Genomic DNA, 15,603 nt, shown 5'->3' with positions numbered 1-15,603 from the left:
CCCAGGTTAATGATGTCAACACATAGGCTCCTCCCCCAGGCTGATGCTGTGTAGGTCAATTAGCCTTAAAACCTAGAAAAGTTAATACTATGGAGCTCTACAGCAGCTTGAGTTTGAGGGACTTTAGTTTCAGTGAAGCCCTTTGAGTCAAATGTTTCAATACATAGATGATGGGTGGGTTGATTGACGAGACGGTAAAGATTTCTATTCAATATTTTTATTTTATTTAAAAAATGACATCTTGATAATTCTCATTACACATAAAAATGACATCTTGACAATAGATGCCTGACCTCGATTTTAAGCAGGAGACATGGTGTACATGTACCAGCCTGTACTATACGTCACTCTTGGGCAGCTCCTCGATGATGATGCGGGACACGGAGTTCCAGCCGGTGGAGGCGTCTCCGCGGGGGTAGTCGGAACACGTCCCCACCCAGACACCCACGTCCACCAGGCCTGCGTTGATGCCCTCACACAGACCCTCCACTGCAGGAGACAAACACACACATTTCAATCATTTATGTCCATATAAATGATTAAGCCTTTCACTACCACACTACAGAAGGTTAACCTTTCACTACCACACTACAGAAGGTTAACCTTTCACTACCACACTACAGAAGGTTAACCTTTCACTACCACACTACAGAAGGTTTAACCTTTCACTACCACACTACAGACGGTGACGGTTTGTAGTGTGGTAGTGAAAGGGTCTACCTTCTGTAGTGTTGCAGTGAAAGGCTTAACAATTAGGTAGAAAGGGTTAAGCAAGCAAGGGATGCACATTGTAAATGGAGCCACGTCTTCAGAGACCTTTCTGTTAGACAGACGGGGAGACAAAGACAAATGAGACAATTGACCATATTCACATGGTGGCCATTTCAAGTTTGTTTATTAATTTTGCTCTTATGTCATGCTCAGGTTGGGATTTCTTTACACCCTGTTCCCCACCTACTATGAAATCCCAACGTGAGCATGACGGGTTGGGTATGCAAAATGGCCACCGTGTGAATATTGTCAATTGCAGTGCTTTTTGGTATGCTTCCTGGGTATACAATTATATTGCTATGTTAAGGGACTCCTTACACAGACAGTTTCAGGTTGACATTAAGATTTCATTTCAGTGTTAGTTATTTTAGTACAGGAAAATGGCCACCAGTACCTACGTATGTCGACTACCCAGGCCAGAGACCACTCAGCAACCCAGGACCAGCGTTGGTCCCCAGGCCTGAGATTGAAACACTATTCTACAGGTAGACTCTCCAACTCAACCAACAGAACACATGTGTTTGTCTACCTGCAGACGTGGTTTCATGTTAAAGATATTATTTATCTTTCCTACAGTTTCATGCGACTACCTTGAATCTGTGGAACACGTTTGTTAAAGGTGCTATAGACAACATTATGTCGAGTAATCGTTTTTGTAAAATAATATATCCACAGAGCTTCTAGAATGGTGTGGAATAAAAGTATTGCTTTTCCCTAAAATAAATGATTGATTAATGAATTTATCATTGATAATATTTTTGCAGGTCTAAAATGAAAGTTGTTGTTTCCATGTTGTAGGCATATATCTCCTCCCTACTTCCCATTTCTCCACGTGGAATGCACTTTATTGTAAGCTACATCACCGACGACGATGAGGAGGAGTATAGAACCCTGGTGGAGAGCTTTGTGGGGTGGAGTGACTGCAACCACGTCCAACTCAACAAAATATAACATTATTGTAATATGCATAGACCGTCACCTCACTTCTTCTGCACACCCTCATCTTGATTACACACTTGCTCATATGTGCACATTCATAGTTAATTATATAAATATTTGTATCAATAAGGGAATATCCTATCTTATCTAAATGACATGCTGATGCGGTGGTGCAGTGGTCTGTAGCGGTTTACCTCGGAAAAGAACGTAGGCACGCTATTAAAGGTGTAAGCATGTAATTTTAATTGTTTAATCTTTTACCTATGTATGTTATATTTAGTTAAAGGTACCATTGAATGTTGTTTGTATATGATTATACTAAATGGTGACATAAAGATGAGATGTTAAGAGAGAGATAATGGGGTGGGGGGAGGGTGTGTTTGTGTATGTTTGTGGAGAAAAGGAACTCAATGTAATTGATGGCAATTTTAATATGACGTGTATTGTAAAATCCAATACAAATATTGTTTAAAAATTAAAAGTTTAATTTAAAGGCCTGCTTACTAACAGTAAGATTAATAGTAGGTTTTAAATAATACAGTACTAACCTGCTGATGTCCTGTGTATATTGATAGTAGAGTTGAGCTCTGGGCTGCCTTGGTCGAGGTAGATGATGGACTCTATAGGCAGAGGTCCACTACATTCAGCTCCATTGAAGGTGAAATACCAGCGCTGGCAGCAACCAGTCTTACACTTCAGTCTGAGAGAACCAGTGAAGAGAACCCTCAACGCACTGCTAGACCTCAGCTTAGTGAAGGTACAGTCCTAGAGAGAGAGAGAGAGAGAGACCTCAGCTTAGTGAAGGTACAGTCCTAGAGAGAGAGAGAGAGAGAGAGACCTCAGCTTAGTGAAGGTACAGTCCTAGAGAGAGAGGGAGAGACCTTAGCTTAGTGAAGGTACAGTCCTAGAGAGAGAGAGACCTTAGCTTAGTGAAGGTACAGTCCTAGAGAGAGAGACCTCAGCTTAGTGAAGGTACAGTCCTAGAGAGAGAGAGAGAGACCTCAGCTTAGTGAAGGTACAGTCCTAGAGAGAGAGAGAGAGAGAGACCTCAGCTTAGTGAAGGTACAGTCCTAGAGAGAGAGAGACCTCAGCTTAGTGAAGGTACAGTCCGAGAGAGAGAGAGACCTCAGCTTAATGAAGGTACAGTCTTAGAGAGAGAGCTTAGTGAAGGTACAGTCCTAGAGAGAGAGAGAGACCAGCTTAGTGAAGGTACAGTCCTAGAGAGAGAGAGAGAGACCTTAGTTTAGTGAAGGTACAGTCCTAGAGAGAGAGAGAGACCTTAGTTTAATGAAGGTACAGTCCTAGAGAGAGAGAGAGAGACCTTAGTTTAGTGAAGGTACAGTCCTAGAGAGAGAGACCTCAGCTTAGTGAAGGTACAGTCCTAGAGAGAGAGAGACCTCAGCTTAGTGAAGGAACAGTCCTAGAGAGAGAGACCTTAGCTTAGTGAAGGTACAGTCCTAGAGAGAGAGAGAGACCTCAGCTTAGTGAAGGAACAGTCCTAGAGAGAGAGAGACCTCAGCTTAGTGAAGGAACAGTCCTAGAGAGAGAGACCTCAGCTTAGTGAAGGAACAGTCCTAGAGAGAGAGAGACCTTAGATTAGTGAAGGAACAGTCCTAGAGAGAGAGAGACCTTAGATTAGTGAAGGAACAGTCCTAGAGAGAGAGAGAGACCTCAGCTTAGTGAAGGAACAGTCCTAGAGAGAGAGAGACCTCAGCTTAGTGAAGGAACAGTCCTAGAGAGAGAGAGACCTCAGCTTAGTGAAGGAACAGTCCTAGAGAGAGAGAGACCTTAGATTAGTGAAGGAACAGTCCTAGAGAGAGAGAGACCTTAGATTAGTGAAGGAACAGTCCTAGAGAGAGAGAGAGACCTCAGCTTAGTGAAGGAACAGTCCTAGAGAGAGAGAGACCTCAGCTTAGTGAAGGAACAGTCCTAGAGGAGAGAGACCTCAGCTTAGTGAAGGAACAGTCCTAGAGAGAGAGAGACCTTAGCTTAGTGAAGGTGCAGTCCTAGAGAGAGACAATTGTTAAGGGGATGCAGACCAGAGAAATACTTTAGTCTTGTTTACATTAGGGTCCCCCATTTTCAATTCATCATAACATATGTGACACACACCACATACAGATAGAGAGTACTGTTACATCTAGACATGACATACCAGATCTACAAATATACAGTACTGTTTATGAGTACAAAAAGAGGGAAGAAGAAACTGTACATTGAAGGAGGTTGGGTAGGGGGGGGGCGGGTTGGGGGAGGGGACAGTACTGTTTATGAGTACAAAAAGAGCTCAACTTTGTGAAGGTACAGTCCTAGAGAGAGAGAGACAGCTCAGCTTAGTGAAGGTACAGTCCTAGAGAGAGAGAGAGACAGCTCAGCTTAGTGAAGGTACAGTCCTAGAGAGAGAGAGAGAGAATGATCCATGTATCTCTAATACATATAATACAGCCAGCTAATAGAAACAAAGTGTAACTCACAGCGATCTTTCCCAGGTCGATACCGTAGTTCAGAGCGTTCCAGGCACACTGCTTATAGTTGGGTTTCCATGGTTCCTCAAACATCTCAGACACACACTCCCCCTTATCCCCCTTCGACCCGTCCCGCCCTGGGATGCCTGGGGTCCCAGGGATACCATTCACACCAGGGTTACCGTCCCGGCCTTGATGTCCTTGAGGGCCCTGCGGACACGCTGCATACTGACGAGAGGAGAGAAGAGAGGAGGAGAGGAGAAGAGGGGAGTGGAGGAGAGGGGAGGAGAGAGGCGAGGAGATGAGAAGATAAGAGAGAAGAGGAGAGGGGGGAGAGGATACGAGAGGAGAGGGGGTAAGGGGAGGTGAGAGAAGAGGAGAGGTGAGGAAAGGGTAGGAGAGGTGAGAGGATGGGAGGGTAGCAGGGAGGAGAGGAGAAGAGAGGACAGGAGAGGTGAAGGGAGGGGTGAAAGGAGAAGAGGAGAGGATGGAAGGATAGGGGGAGGAGAGGTGGAGAGGGAGGGAAGATAGGAGAGGAAGCGAGGAGATGAGAGGAGAGGGAGAGGGGAGAAGGCAAAGAGAGGAGAGGAGGGGGGAGGGGATGAGGGGAGAGGAGATGAGAAGTGGAGATGAGAGGAGAGGAAGAGGGAAGAGGGGAGAGGAGGTTAGGAGAGGAGATGAGAGGATATTTAGGATTTTCTCATTAACATGTAGATGAAGAGGAATCATTTGAAGTGTTAGATAATACCACACAGCCAGGCCGCCGGCCGGCGGAGTTGGGTTCCAGTACTGGTTTAAAAGAGCCCATTTAAATTCACCACAAGTACTGGCTAAGGGGCCAACATTCTTAACTTTAACTTTAAACCATAGTATGGAAAACCAAGACTCCAGAGACACTGTGTGTGTGTGTGTGTGTGTGTGTGTGTGTGTGTGTGTGCGCGTGTATGAGACGATGTCTCAATTAATTTACCATAAGGAGAGGCTGGTTTGCTGCTCTGTGTTTTTCTTTTCTTTAGGGGTTTTGTTTTCATGAATGACTCAAACTGTCTAGTCAGCACTGCAGGCCACATCTGTCTTCTATGACATCACACACGCACACACACACACACAGAATGCACTTACCGTCTTCTCCAGAGCCAGACAAGAAGATAGTTACCAATTTCCTCGCTGTGTTCAGTAGAAAGCTATCCAACTGCAAGCTAGCCTAGTTTATCACTACTGATCTATCACTACTGATCTGTCACTACTGATCTGTCACTACTGATCTATCACTACTGATCTGTCACTACTGATCTGTCACTACTGATCTGTCACTACTGATCCTTCACTACTGATCTATCACTACTGATCTGTCACTACTGATTTATCACTACTGATCTATCACTACTGATCTGTCACTACTGATCTATCACTACTGATCTGTCACTACTGATCTGTCACTACTGATCTATCACTACTGATCTATCACTACTGATCTGTCACTACTGATCTGTCACTATTGATCTATCACTACTGATCTATCACTACTGATCTATCACTACTGATCTGTCACTACTGATCTGTCACTACTGATCTATCACTACTGATCTGTCACTACTGATCTGTCACTACTGATCTGTCACTACTGATCCTTCACTACTGATCTATCACTACTGATCTGTCACTACTGATTTTCAACCAACGAACTCGATTCTTGTACCGGATCTCCTCTCTGGTAAACAAGAATACCCTGAAGACTCTGGCAGGAGCACTCATTCAGGGGTACTACGACTATGCTTGCACCTCATGGTACCAAAGCACCTCAAAGGCGCTAAAAACAAAATTACAAACATCTCAAAACAAACTGGTCAGACTACTGCTTGACCTGACTCCTAGAACCCACCTCACCCCTGCCCACTTTGACAACCTAGGATGGCTTAGAGTAGACGACAGAGTACAGCAACTTGCAATGGGCCTGGTCTACAAGATACACTACACGACCAAGGTACCCATGTACATGTCAAAATACTTCCCAAAGGTCAGTGAATACCACGATCACAACACCAGAGGGAGCTCCACAAATCATGTTAAACCCAGATTCGGCTCAAATAAGGGACTAAACACGTTTCGCAATTATGCCACATCAATGTGGAACGCCCTACCCAAAGCTGTAAAGGAATGTGGATCACTACCCACTTTCAAAACCTCTCTCAAGGGACACCTACGGGAGACTGCAATTCAACACTGGCCCCTGTAAATATCCTAACCCAACCCCCTCCAATGTACAGTCATTTACCTAGTATGGTTTTGTCAATAGTCCAATGTACAATTTTGTTTGTTTGTACAGTGTCTCCCCCCCCCCCCCCCCCCTCAATGTACAGTTTTGCTTGTATATACAGTGTGCCCCCCCCCCCCCCCCAACCACCTCCAATGTAGATTACCCAGTATGGTTGTCAATATCCCAGTGTACCCAACCCCCCCCCCCCACCCAACCTCCTCCAATGTACAGTTTCTACGTCAAATGTATATACTCCCTTTTCCTGACTCCTTCTGTATCACAAACAGTACTGTATTTGCCAATCTGGTATGTCATAAATGTATAGATGTAGCAGTACTGACTATCTGTATGTCATGTATGTCATATATGTCCAGATGAATTGAAAATGGGGGACCCTGATGTAAACAAGACGAAAGTCTTTCTCTGGTCTGCATCCCCTTAACAATTGTGTGTATTGAGCTGTACTGTATTGTACCCATTCTGCAATCTGTTAATAAAGTTTTCAATCAATCAATCAATCAATCTGTCACTACTGATTTATCACTACTGATCTGTCACTACTGATTTATCACTACTGAGTACTGATTTATCCACAACAGCAGTGAAGAAACACACAGAGAAGGAGGCAGACAGAAAGGCATGTGTTGCCGAGGTAACAGACATACTTCTGCTGTAATTAAGTCAATCACGTCAAGATGTTACTGGCAGCCAGTAAGAAGGCCATTGCCAGGAAATGGCTTGGAACAGAACAGACTAGAATAGAATAGAACAGAATAGAGTTAAATCGAATAGAACAGAATAGAAGAGAACAGACTAGAATAGAAGAGAACAGAATAGAGTAGAATAGAATAGAATAGAATAGGAAAGAATAGAATCTTGGTGGAATGTGTCTTGCACAAGAGAGAGAGAGAGAGAGAGAGAGAGAGAGAGAGAGAGAGAGAGAGAGAGAGAGAGAGAGAGAGAGAGAGAGAGAGAGAGAGAGAGAGAGAGAGAGAGAGAGAGAGAGAGAGAGAGAGAGAGAGAGAGAGAGAGAGAGAGAGAGAGAGAGAGAGAGAGAGGGGGACTCCTGTCTGTACAAGCTGACTAAAACAAAGTGATATCTTTGCACTGCAGAGTGGGTTCCAGTTAGTTTCTTCATCATTTAAAGAGTCGTTATCACAGCAAAACCCTTCTGGTTTCATATGTTAACATTCCTCCAACATTCCCAGTTTAGTCTTTGTTTAACTACCAGCTCCTCTAAAGAGTTAACCATGGACTCAGCTGAGAGGATAGAAGGTGGTGCCAGGTTACAGTAAGTCAACACATTGTAATCCTCCCACTTACTGTTTACTTTTCAAACATACACAATGGAGACTGGAGTGGAGAAACAGAATGGTTGAAGCTTCTCTCACAACGGTCCTGACTCATGCCATTTTCCTTGGCCAGCTTTTCATCCAAAACCCCTTTGCTATTACGTCCTACAAAACCACAACCCTCCAAACAGAGCATCTCTGTCCCCAACCAGAGCATCTCTGTCCCCAACCAGAGCATCTCTGTCCCCAACCAGAGCACCTCTGTCCCCAACCAGAGCACCTTTGTCCCCAACCAGAGCATCTCTGTCCCCAACCAGAGCATCTCTGTCCCCAACCAGAGCATCTCTGTCCCCAACCAGAGCACCTCTGTCCCCAACCAGAGCACCTTTGTCCCCAACCAGAGCACCTCTGTCCCCAACCAGAGCACCTCTGTCCCCAACCAGAGCATCTCTGTCCCCAACCAGAGCACCTCTGTCCCCAACCAGAGCACCTCTGTCCCCAACCAGAGCACCTCTGTCCCCAACCAGAGCACCACCTTGGGCTCCGCAGGCTCAATGGCTGCCATACACTGACACCCGGCACACATCACACAATGGCTGAACGGCTCAGGAGACTGAAGGATTGAAATCAGCCAATTAAGGGGGAGGGATGATTAGGTGGCCTTGATGTCAGAGACCTGGTTGGGAATTTGGCCAGGAACGTTGGGGAACACCCTACTCTTTGTGATAGGCGTCCTGGGTGATACCCCATGCATGTACACACACACACACACACCACACACACACACACACACACACACACACACACACACACACACGCACACGCACACGCGCACACACACACACACACACACACACAGTCACAGGACCACACACCACTGACCACCCGAGGTGTTCCACTGAGCCGTTAAAATCACAGTCAGCACAATCTGGCATAATAATATACTTTGCACAATCTGAAATAATATTATAATGTTCATGTACTGTTTTCATTCAGTGGGCACAAACTCCTGGGCCCTCATGCATCAACGTGTTCTACGCACAGATCTGTGCGTAACCCGTGCGTACGATCATTTCTAAGCAAAGAGTGGGATTCATCAATTTCGATTTGAACTTGACTTCGTGCGTACATCTACGCACATTTCAGACCTGGCGTACCTAGCTCCCAGTGGTAGAATATATTATTACAACAAGGAAATGAGCTTCTGTGCATAATAACACTGGATGTTCTGTATGAACCGTAGTTCATTATAGTTCATTGTAAGATAGCAACAGTAGTGTAATTATGGTCAAAACCCTATAAATAGCATTTGGAATAATAGATCTTTCTCTCAGAATGAATGCAGCATGTCATATATGTTACGATGAATTGAAAATGGGGGACCCTGATGTAAACAAGACGAAAGTCTTTCTCTGGTCTGCATCCCCTTAACAATTGTATGTATTGAGCTGTACTGTACTGTACCCATTCTGCAATCTGTTAATAAAGTGTTCATTCATTCATTCATTCATGGTTTATATAGCGTTATCGGAATATACGGGGTGTAGGCTACTGACTGACTGCGCTCCGCGTAGCTTGATTGATTGATTGATTGAAAAGTTTATTAACAGATTGCAGAATGGGTACAGTACAGTACAGCTCAGTACATACAATTGTTAATTGGGGATGCAGACCAACTTTCGTCTTGTTTACATCAGGGTCCCCCATTTTCAATTCATCATAAATCATAAAGCTCAACTCGTTATTATTTTGCGCACAGACCGCCGAAACACGGGAACGTTTTGATTATATTTAAAAGGCTTTACGTTAAACGAAACAAGTAGAATTTCGAAGCTGTAAGCAGAATAAGTCATATGAATATAGTGTTCTTCCCCCTTTTTACTGTACAAGAAAGAATAGAAAACGCATTGCAATGACACCATGCAGATAGTGGACAGACTATATGATGGGATTCAAGTTCATGTATTGAAAGGCAGGATACATCATACATGCAGTGAGATTCATTGTTCTATGCTCTCGTATTATATTGTTTATATAGGCTACCCAATACTGACATCAAAATAGATTGTAGTATGCCTCTAGAAATCATATGCAGCAGGTAGAAAATTGACGGGAGATCCATCGCGATTTGGAATAGAATTGAGGAGAACTTTAATCCGTGGGTATTAATCAAACAACACGGGAAAAGGCAGTCATATTCCAGCGCGGTCTTTATTAGCCGACAACAAAATAGATGCCTCTAAAAATCATATAGCCAATCGAACACAACTAATAAAGGCATTCATACAGCACGGTTATAATGACACACAACCAGCGCCAAACAGTGGTCAACGAACGGTCTTTATTAGTATTTTGAGCTGTCCAGGCAGAATTGCAGCAATGGTTTTAGGGAGCCGTTGATATCTGACATCACCGTTTACAAGTCCGCCTTTTATTTATCCCATAAATCATAATACGCGATAGTGTCTTCTTGGTTCGACAGCAGTGAATTCTCCGTGGAGTTTCTCGGAGTCCCGCTCGGGTCGGTCCATTATTTCACATCCCATGGGGGGTGTTTCCTCATTTTCATGACCATATATGGATAATCATGCACGAGCATTGACGGTAGAACAAAGTGGTATTCATCAACACGGAGGACCATAGAGCCTGCGTACGCACGTGTGATGAATGCCGACTTCCCTGTGCGTACGCTAGTTCTACATTCCGTGCTTACGTGTGGAAGTAGGTCAAGTTCAAAGTCCACGTTGATGCATGAGGGCCCTGGTTCTGTCACCAGAGGCTTTGAAGCCGGACTGTGTTCAGGATCCACCCTCTAAACATTCAGGGCTAGATCCACAAAGAATGGATTGCACGGAGCAAGTTGCACCCTACTTACAATTCATTATAAATTGAAAATGGGCGACCCATTCTACAATCTGTTAATACAAGTTTCAATCAATTCAGTGATTGAAACTTGTATTAACAGATTGTAGAATGGGTACAATACAGTAAGGCTCAATACACACAATTGTTAAGGGGATGCAGACCAGAGAAAGACTTTCGTCTTGTTTACAACCCACACACCTAGACCACTAACATCCAGACTACAATGACACCACCCCACATGGGGGGTAGACAGAGAAAAAAAATACTAAACCAAAAAAATAAAATAAAAAGTATGGTAAATGGTAAAAAATAAATAAATAAAAAAAAAATAAAGAAAAAGAAAGAAACCAGCACAAAACTAAGAAAAAGCTACTACATTAAACAGAAAATAAAGCTACATTAATACATAGAGCACCTCTTGTCGACATATACATAATACTGTAATAAATACGTGAGTTATACCAGTAGCAGGAGAAACTGCTATTTAGCAGGGAAACTGCTATTTATCCAGATGCCGGAAATAACCAACTTCACCACCGGGTTTACAAGGAATACCAACTTTATTTTATTTAAGTCCTATGCTAAACAATGATCTGAGCTATTAATTAAAACCTATGAGCCATGAAGCCGATACCCCTTTCCCTTCTGTGACATGCAGGGTTTAACAGAACCAAAGAATGCAGCAGGTATAGACAGACGTCCCCCAGGTAAATTTATATCACCTCTAAATTAATCCCTCTATACATTACAGCACTACAGCACTATCACATCTATAGGAAAACCCTTCACCTCTAGGTGGAGCACATCTCACAGCATACTTTATATATGGGCAACAACCCTTAGTTTGAACGAGGTACGGTACATAGTTACACAATGCACCACAATAGTCACACACACACTTTATCAGACCAGCTCTGGTCCATGTGAAATATCTAGGGCATCGCCTACCGCTATCAGCCCACACTCTCGCTGTACCCTCCGCCACCTCTCTCTTTTGGTACGGCCTCACGTCTAATAAGACACTTTATTACAATACCTAAATAATTCATACAGGTACTAGGGGTCTCTAATTGGGGGGACTAATCGGACCCCGTAAAAGGTCGTCTGCAACCGTAACTCAAGTCACCCTCTTATATGAGGCACGCAATTATAAACATGCATACGTCGTATTACAGTAACCCACGTCAAAACACCCTCTTTAAGAGGCACGGCACGTTATACAAAGGAGATGTCTAATCACACACACGGCCCGCTAATCACACTCCCAAATAGGCACTGGTAAATAATGGATCAATTGAACACACTAATTATAGCAGACTCCCCCAGGTCCGAATTACCCCTCCCTCTTGGTTCCCCTGTTCCCCTTCAATGGGTCACACAATATCTATACAATATATACCAGCCTGGGCTATATAATAAATAGGGCATATAAAAGGACTAGTCGAATATGCAGGTTAATTAAGGGCACGATATCATACAGATAAGGTAACTAGCAATTACACAATATCCCATATACAATATATATATATACAGTAGGCCTACACAGTTATAAAAATAGACTAATACAAAATCCTATACTAAGTGCAAATGTGGGTGACAGTGGACTTAACTCGCCGCACGGCGCGACCCCCCCCGAGGGTCGATGCGTTTGGACCCCGTCCACTCTCCGGACGAATGTTCCGGCACACGGTGGTCCTCCAGGATACAGTTGGATTTGTAACCTGGTAACGTACTCGGTGTCCGCGAGGACGAGCCAAGTATAAAGTCTTTTGGGAGCGATGTAACTCAGACCCTCTATTGTCCCGTCCCTACCTATCTCCAGGAGGGTAAGCCTCCCCTCCTCTCGCTACCGGGAACTATGGGCGGCTATCTAACTTCTCTTCATCGCCGGCGGATAACTCTCCACGATCGACCCCACCCCCCGGGCCCTAACAGAGTCTGGTTACTGCGTGCGTGCTCCAACCTCGATCTCTGAGACCCACTGGCTTATCAAACAGTCTCAGCGTCTCATCCAGCACACAATCAAAAAACACCTGCGTTCAATAATGAGCCACTTGAGTCCCTGCTCGTGACGTCATCACTTTGGCCCATTCACATCACAATACATTTGTCAGGTATTCTTTCACCTAAGTTTCCTTCTCCTGAACCTGAGCCGTACCCTCCACTCTCACAGGTCCAGTGTGATCCAAAGTAACTGCACCTTCCCCACCTTTACGCCGCCGAAGCCTTTATGCTCACAATTGTATTGAGATAATCATGTGCATCGCCGCTGTCTTAGGCAAGTGTGCCCACCACCCCAGTTATAATGAGTGAAATTCCAGATATTTCCCCCATTTGCTAATGTATTTGTCTCCTTTCTCTCCTAAACTAAAAGATATCTTCTCATAGGCAGCTACCCTACCCAGTTCGCCACTGCACTCTCGAAATGATGGGCCTTCTGGTGCCTTCCAGCCTCTCATTATTATCTGTCTGCCTATCATAATGCTAGTTTGTATCCAATCAGCTAGGGGCTTTGCGATATGGCTAAGACTGCAGGGATCCCCCAGGATATAAACCGGAGCAGAACTCATACTCATTCCCTGTGACATCTGTGATGTAGTCGTGGATGTTACTCCAGAAATCTCTGATTTTCGGACATGACCAAAGTGCATGGAATAGGTCCCCCTCCCCTGTCTGGCATTTCCAGCAGTCTGGATTGTCTTTCAGGCCCAGTCTATACATTCTAGAGGGGGTCCAATAGATGCGGTGGAAGATCTTGAATTGTATTAGCCTTGTTCTAATATCCCTGAACACCTGTTTGGGGATCCCCAAGTCCTCCTCCTCAAATGTGACCCCTAAGTCCTTTTCCCAGACTATTTTGAGAGCAGAGGAGATCCCACTGCCCTCCCTGTCGATAAACATGGAGTAATACACAGAGGCCTTATGTCCCACCCCAGAGATAGCCAAAATATTTTTAAGCAGATCTGTACCCTGGGGGAGGGTCTGTGGAGAGCCAAATGTGCTTATGAGAAGATGCCTCAATTGTAAATATCTCCAGAATTGATTGTTGGCCAGATGATATTGTTGGATCAGTTTTTCAAATGATTTTAATGCATCGTCTTCATAGAGGTCCCCCAGGGTGAGGATGTCTTTGTCTATCCATTCCTTCCACATAAAGGGCGATCTGCCTATACACAGTTTGGGGTTAGCCCATATACCTGCTGATAGGCTTAAATTTGGATTGATATGGAAGATGCGGGACACCTTCTTCCATACGGCCTGTAAGTGAGAGATAATAGGGTGAGTTCGGGCAGTTGGTGGTAATTTAGCTGTGATATACGACAGTGGGGGCAGCAGTGTATATACCGACTGCTCCATTATGTACCATGGAGGCGCTCTCTCAGGGGGCAGAGCCCACTGTGTCATATGCCTGAAACTGTAAGCGTAATAATGATAATTTGGGGAGACCCAGACCACCTCTGTCTACAGGCTGTTGTAGTTTACCAATACGCATCCTGGGTCTTTTACCGTTCCACAGGAATGTGTTGCATATTCTGTCAAATAGTTTCAAATACTTGCTAGGTATTGCTATGGGCAGTGACTGGTGGAGGTAGTTTACTCTGGGAATGCAGTTCATCTTAAGAACATTGACCTTGCCCCATAGTGACAAAAAAAGGGGAGCCCATCTCTCCACATCCGCTGACATTTTGCCTAGTAGTGGGTCAAAGTTGACCCTTACAATGTAATTTACTTGCCTGGGGAAAAGGATCCCTAGATACCGAATACCCTTTTCAGGCCACTGAAAGGAGCCTTCTTTAAATAATGATGTGGGGCAGTAGGACATTAGGGGAAGAGCCTCCGACTCAAATTTAATTTATTGAAACTTTTATTAACAGATTGTAGAATGGGTAGAATACAGTAAGGCTCAATACACACAATTGTTAAGGGGATGTAGACCAGAGAAAGACTTTCATCTTGTTTACACCAGGGTCCCCCATTTTCAATTCATAATTAATTGTAAGTAGGGTGCAACTAGCACCATGCAATCCATTATTTGTGGATCTAGCCCTCAGTCTCTCATGTCCCTTTGAGACCCACATAGACCCATTTTTGTCTTTTTTAGTGGGGACAGGGGATCTTCAGGGGGAGATAGCAGGTCAACAGTAGAAGCCACATAGAAGTGACATCATCTGGGGCGGCTACATGGCGTAGTGGGCAAGGCGCTCGCCACAAATGCGGAGACGCTGGGATCGCCTGTTCGATCCCAGCGCTCCACATTGCTTTCAGTTTAGCTGGTCGTCCGTACATTGGCCGTATTAGGGGGTGGGAAACTGATGGGTGGGGATCGGGCGTTGTGGACAGCGACTCCTACAGGTCGGTTGGTGCGCCTGCGCAGTAGAATCAGGAAGTGTCGGGGGCAGCGTGAGCCTCCCACGCGTTACTCCTCGTCACTGAGAGATCGAGCTGCGCAGGTGAAAAGATGCGACTGCTGTTACCTCAAGTACCGGAGGGGACTTGTGCTATGTATGACTTAGTCCACATTGCAGCCGGCTTGTGGGAGGCAAGAAACAGCGTTCGTGACAGGGGAGGGTTGAATTGGATGATACGAAATTGGGATGGGAGAAAAATATAGAAAAATTGGAGAAAAAGTGGATAAAAAAAACAAAAAAAGAAGTGACATCATCTGAAAGCTGGGAACGTGATGATTAATTTTAGATGCAGCTCAGCACTGTCAAGTTCATTCAGCGCCAGAGGGCGCTGTGTACTGTGTGGTTGAAAGGCCAGCATTCTAAAGTATAGGAATACGTGGCGGTCGGTGTTTGCAGGGCTATAACTATATTATATATTATAGCTATGGATACAATACTATTGCCCATTTGACATCGAGTATCTATCGTTCAATATGTGAAAAAGAAATAATTTTCCATACATTCCCGTTTTATACTGTGGTGAAGTATGGTTTTAGGGTAATTGCTGGTAATAGCCCCCAACGTGTATTATACTAAATGCATTGGCGTTCCATCCCTACACACGC

At 44.5% G+C, this 15,603-nt stretch overlaps 1 protein-coding gene across 1 annotated transcript; it reads right to left on the bottom strand.

Moving 5' to 3' along the window:
- Positions 1 to 207: 207 nt before the first annotated feature.
- On the bottom strand, positions 208 to 7,684 carry cthrc1a (collagen triple helix repeat containing 1a; the record flags this gene model as incomplete). Its single annotated transcript, XM_084311975.1, has 4 exons — positions 208 to 489; positions 2,259 to 2,475; positions 4,185 to 4,403; positions 7,661 to 7,684. The coding sequence occupies 4 exons, from the start codon at positions 7,682 to 7,684 to the stop codon at positions 338 to 340; spliced, it is 612 nt and encodes a 203-aa protein (XP_084168101.1). The 3' UTR covers positions 208 to 337.
- Positions 7,685 to 15,603: the final 7,919 nt, after the last annotated feature.

This window comes from Notolepis coatsorum (assembly GCF_963971535.1).
Source record: "Notolepis coatsorum genome assembly, chromosome: 4".
In the NCBI taxonomy this organism is placed as follows: Eukaryota; Metazoa; Chordata; class Actinopteri; order Aulopiformes; family Paralepididae; genus Notolepis; species Notolepis coatsorum.
This window is presented reverse-complemented; position numbering and strand designations above follow the sequence as displayed.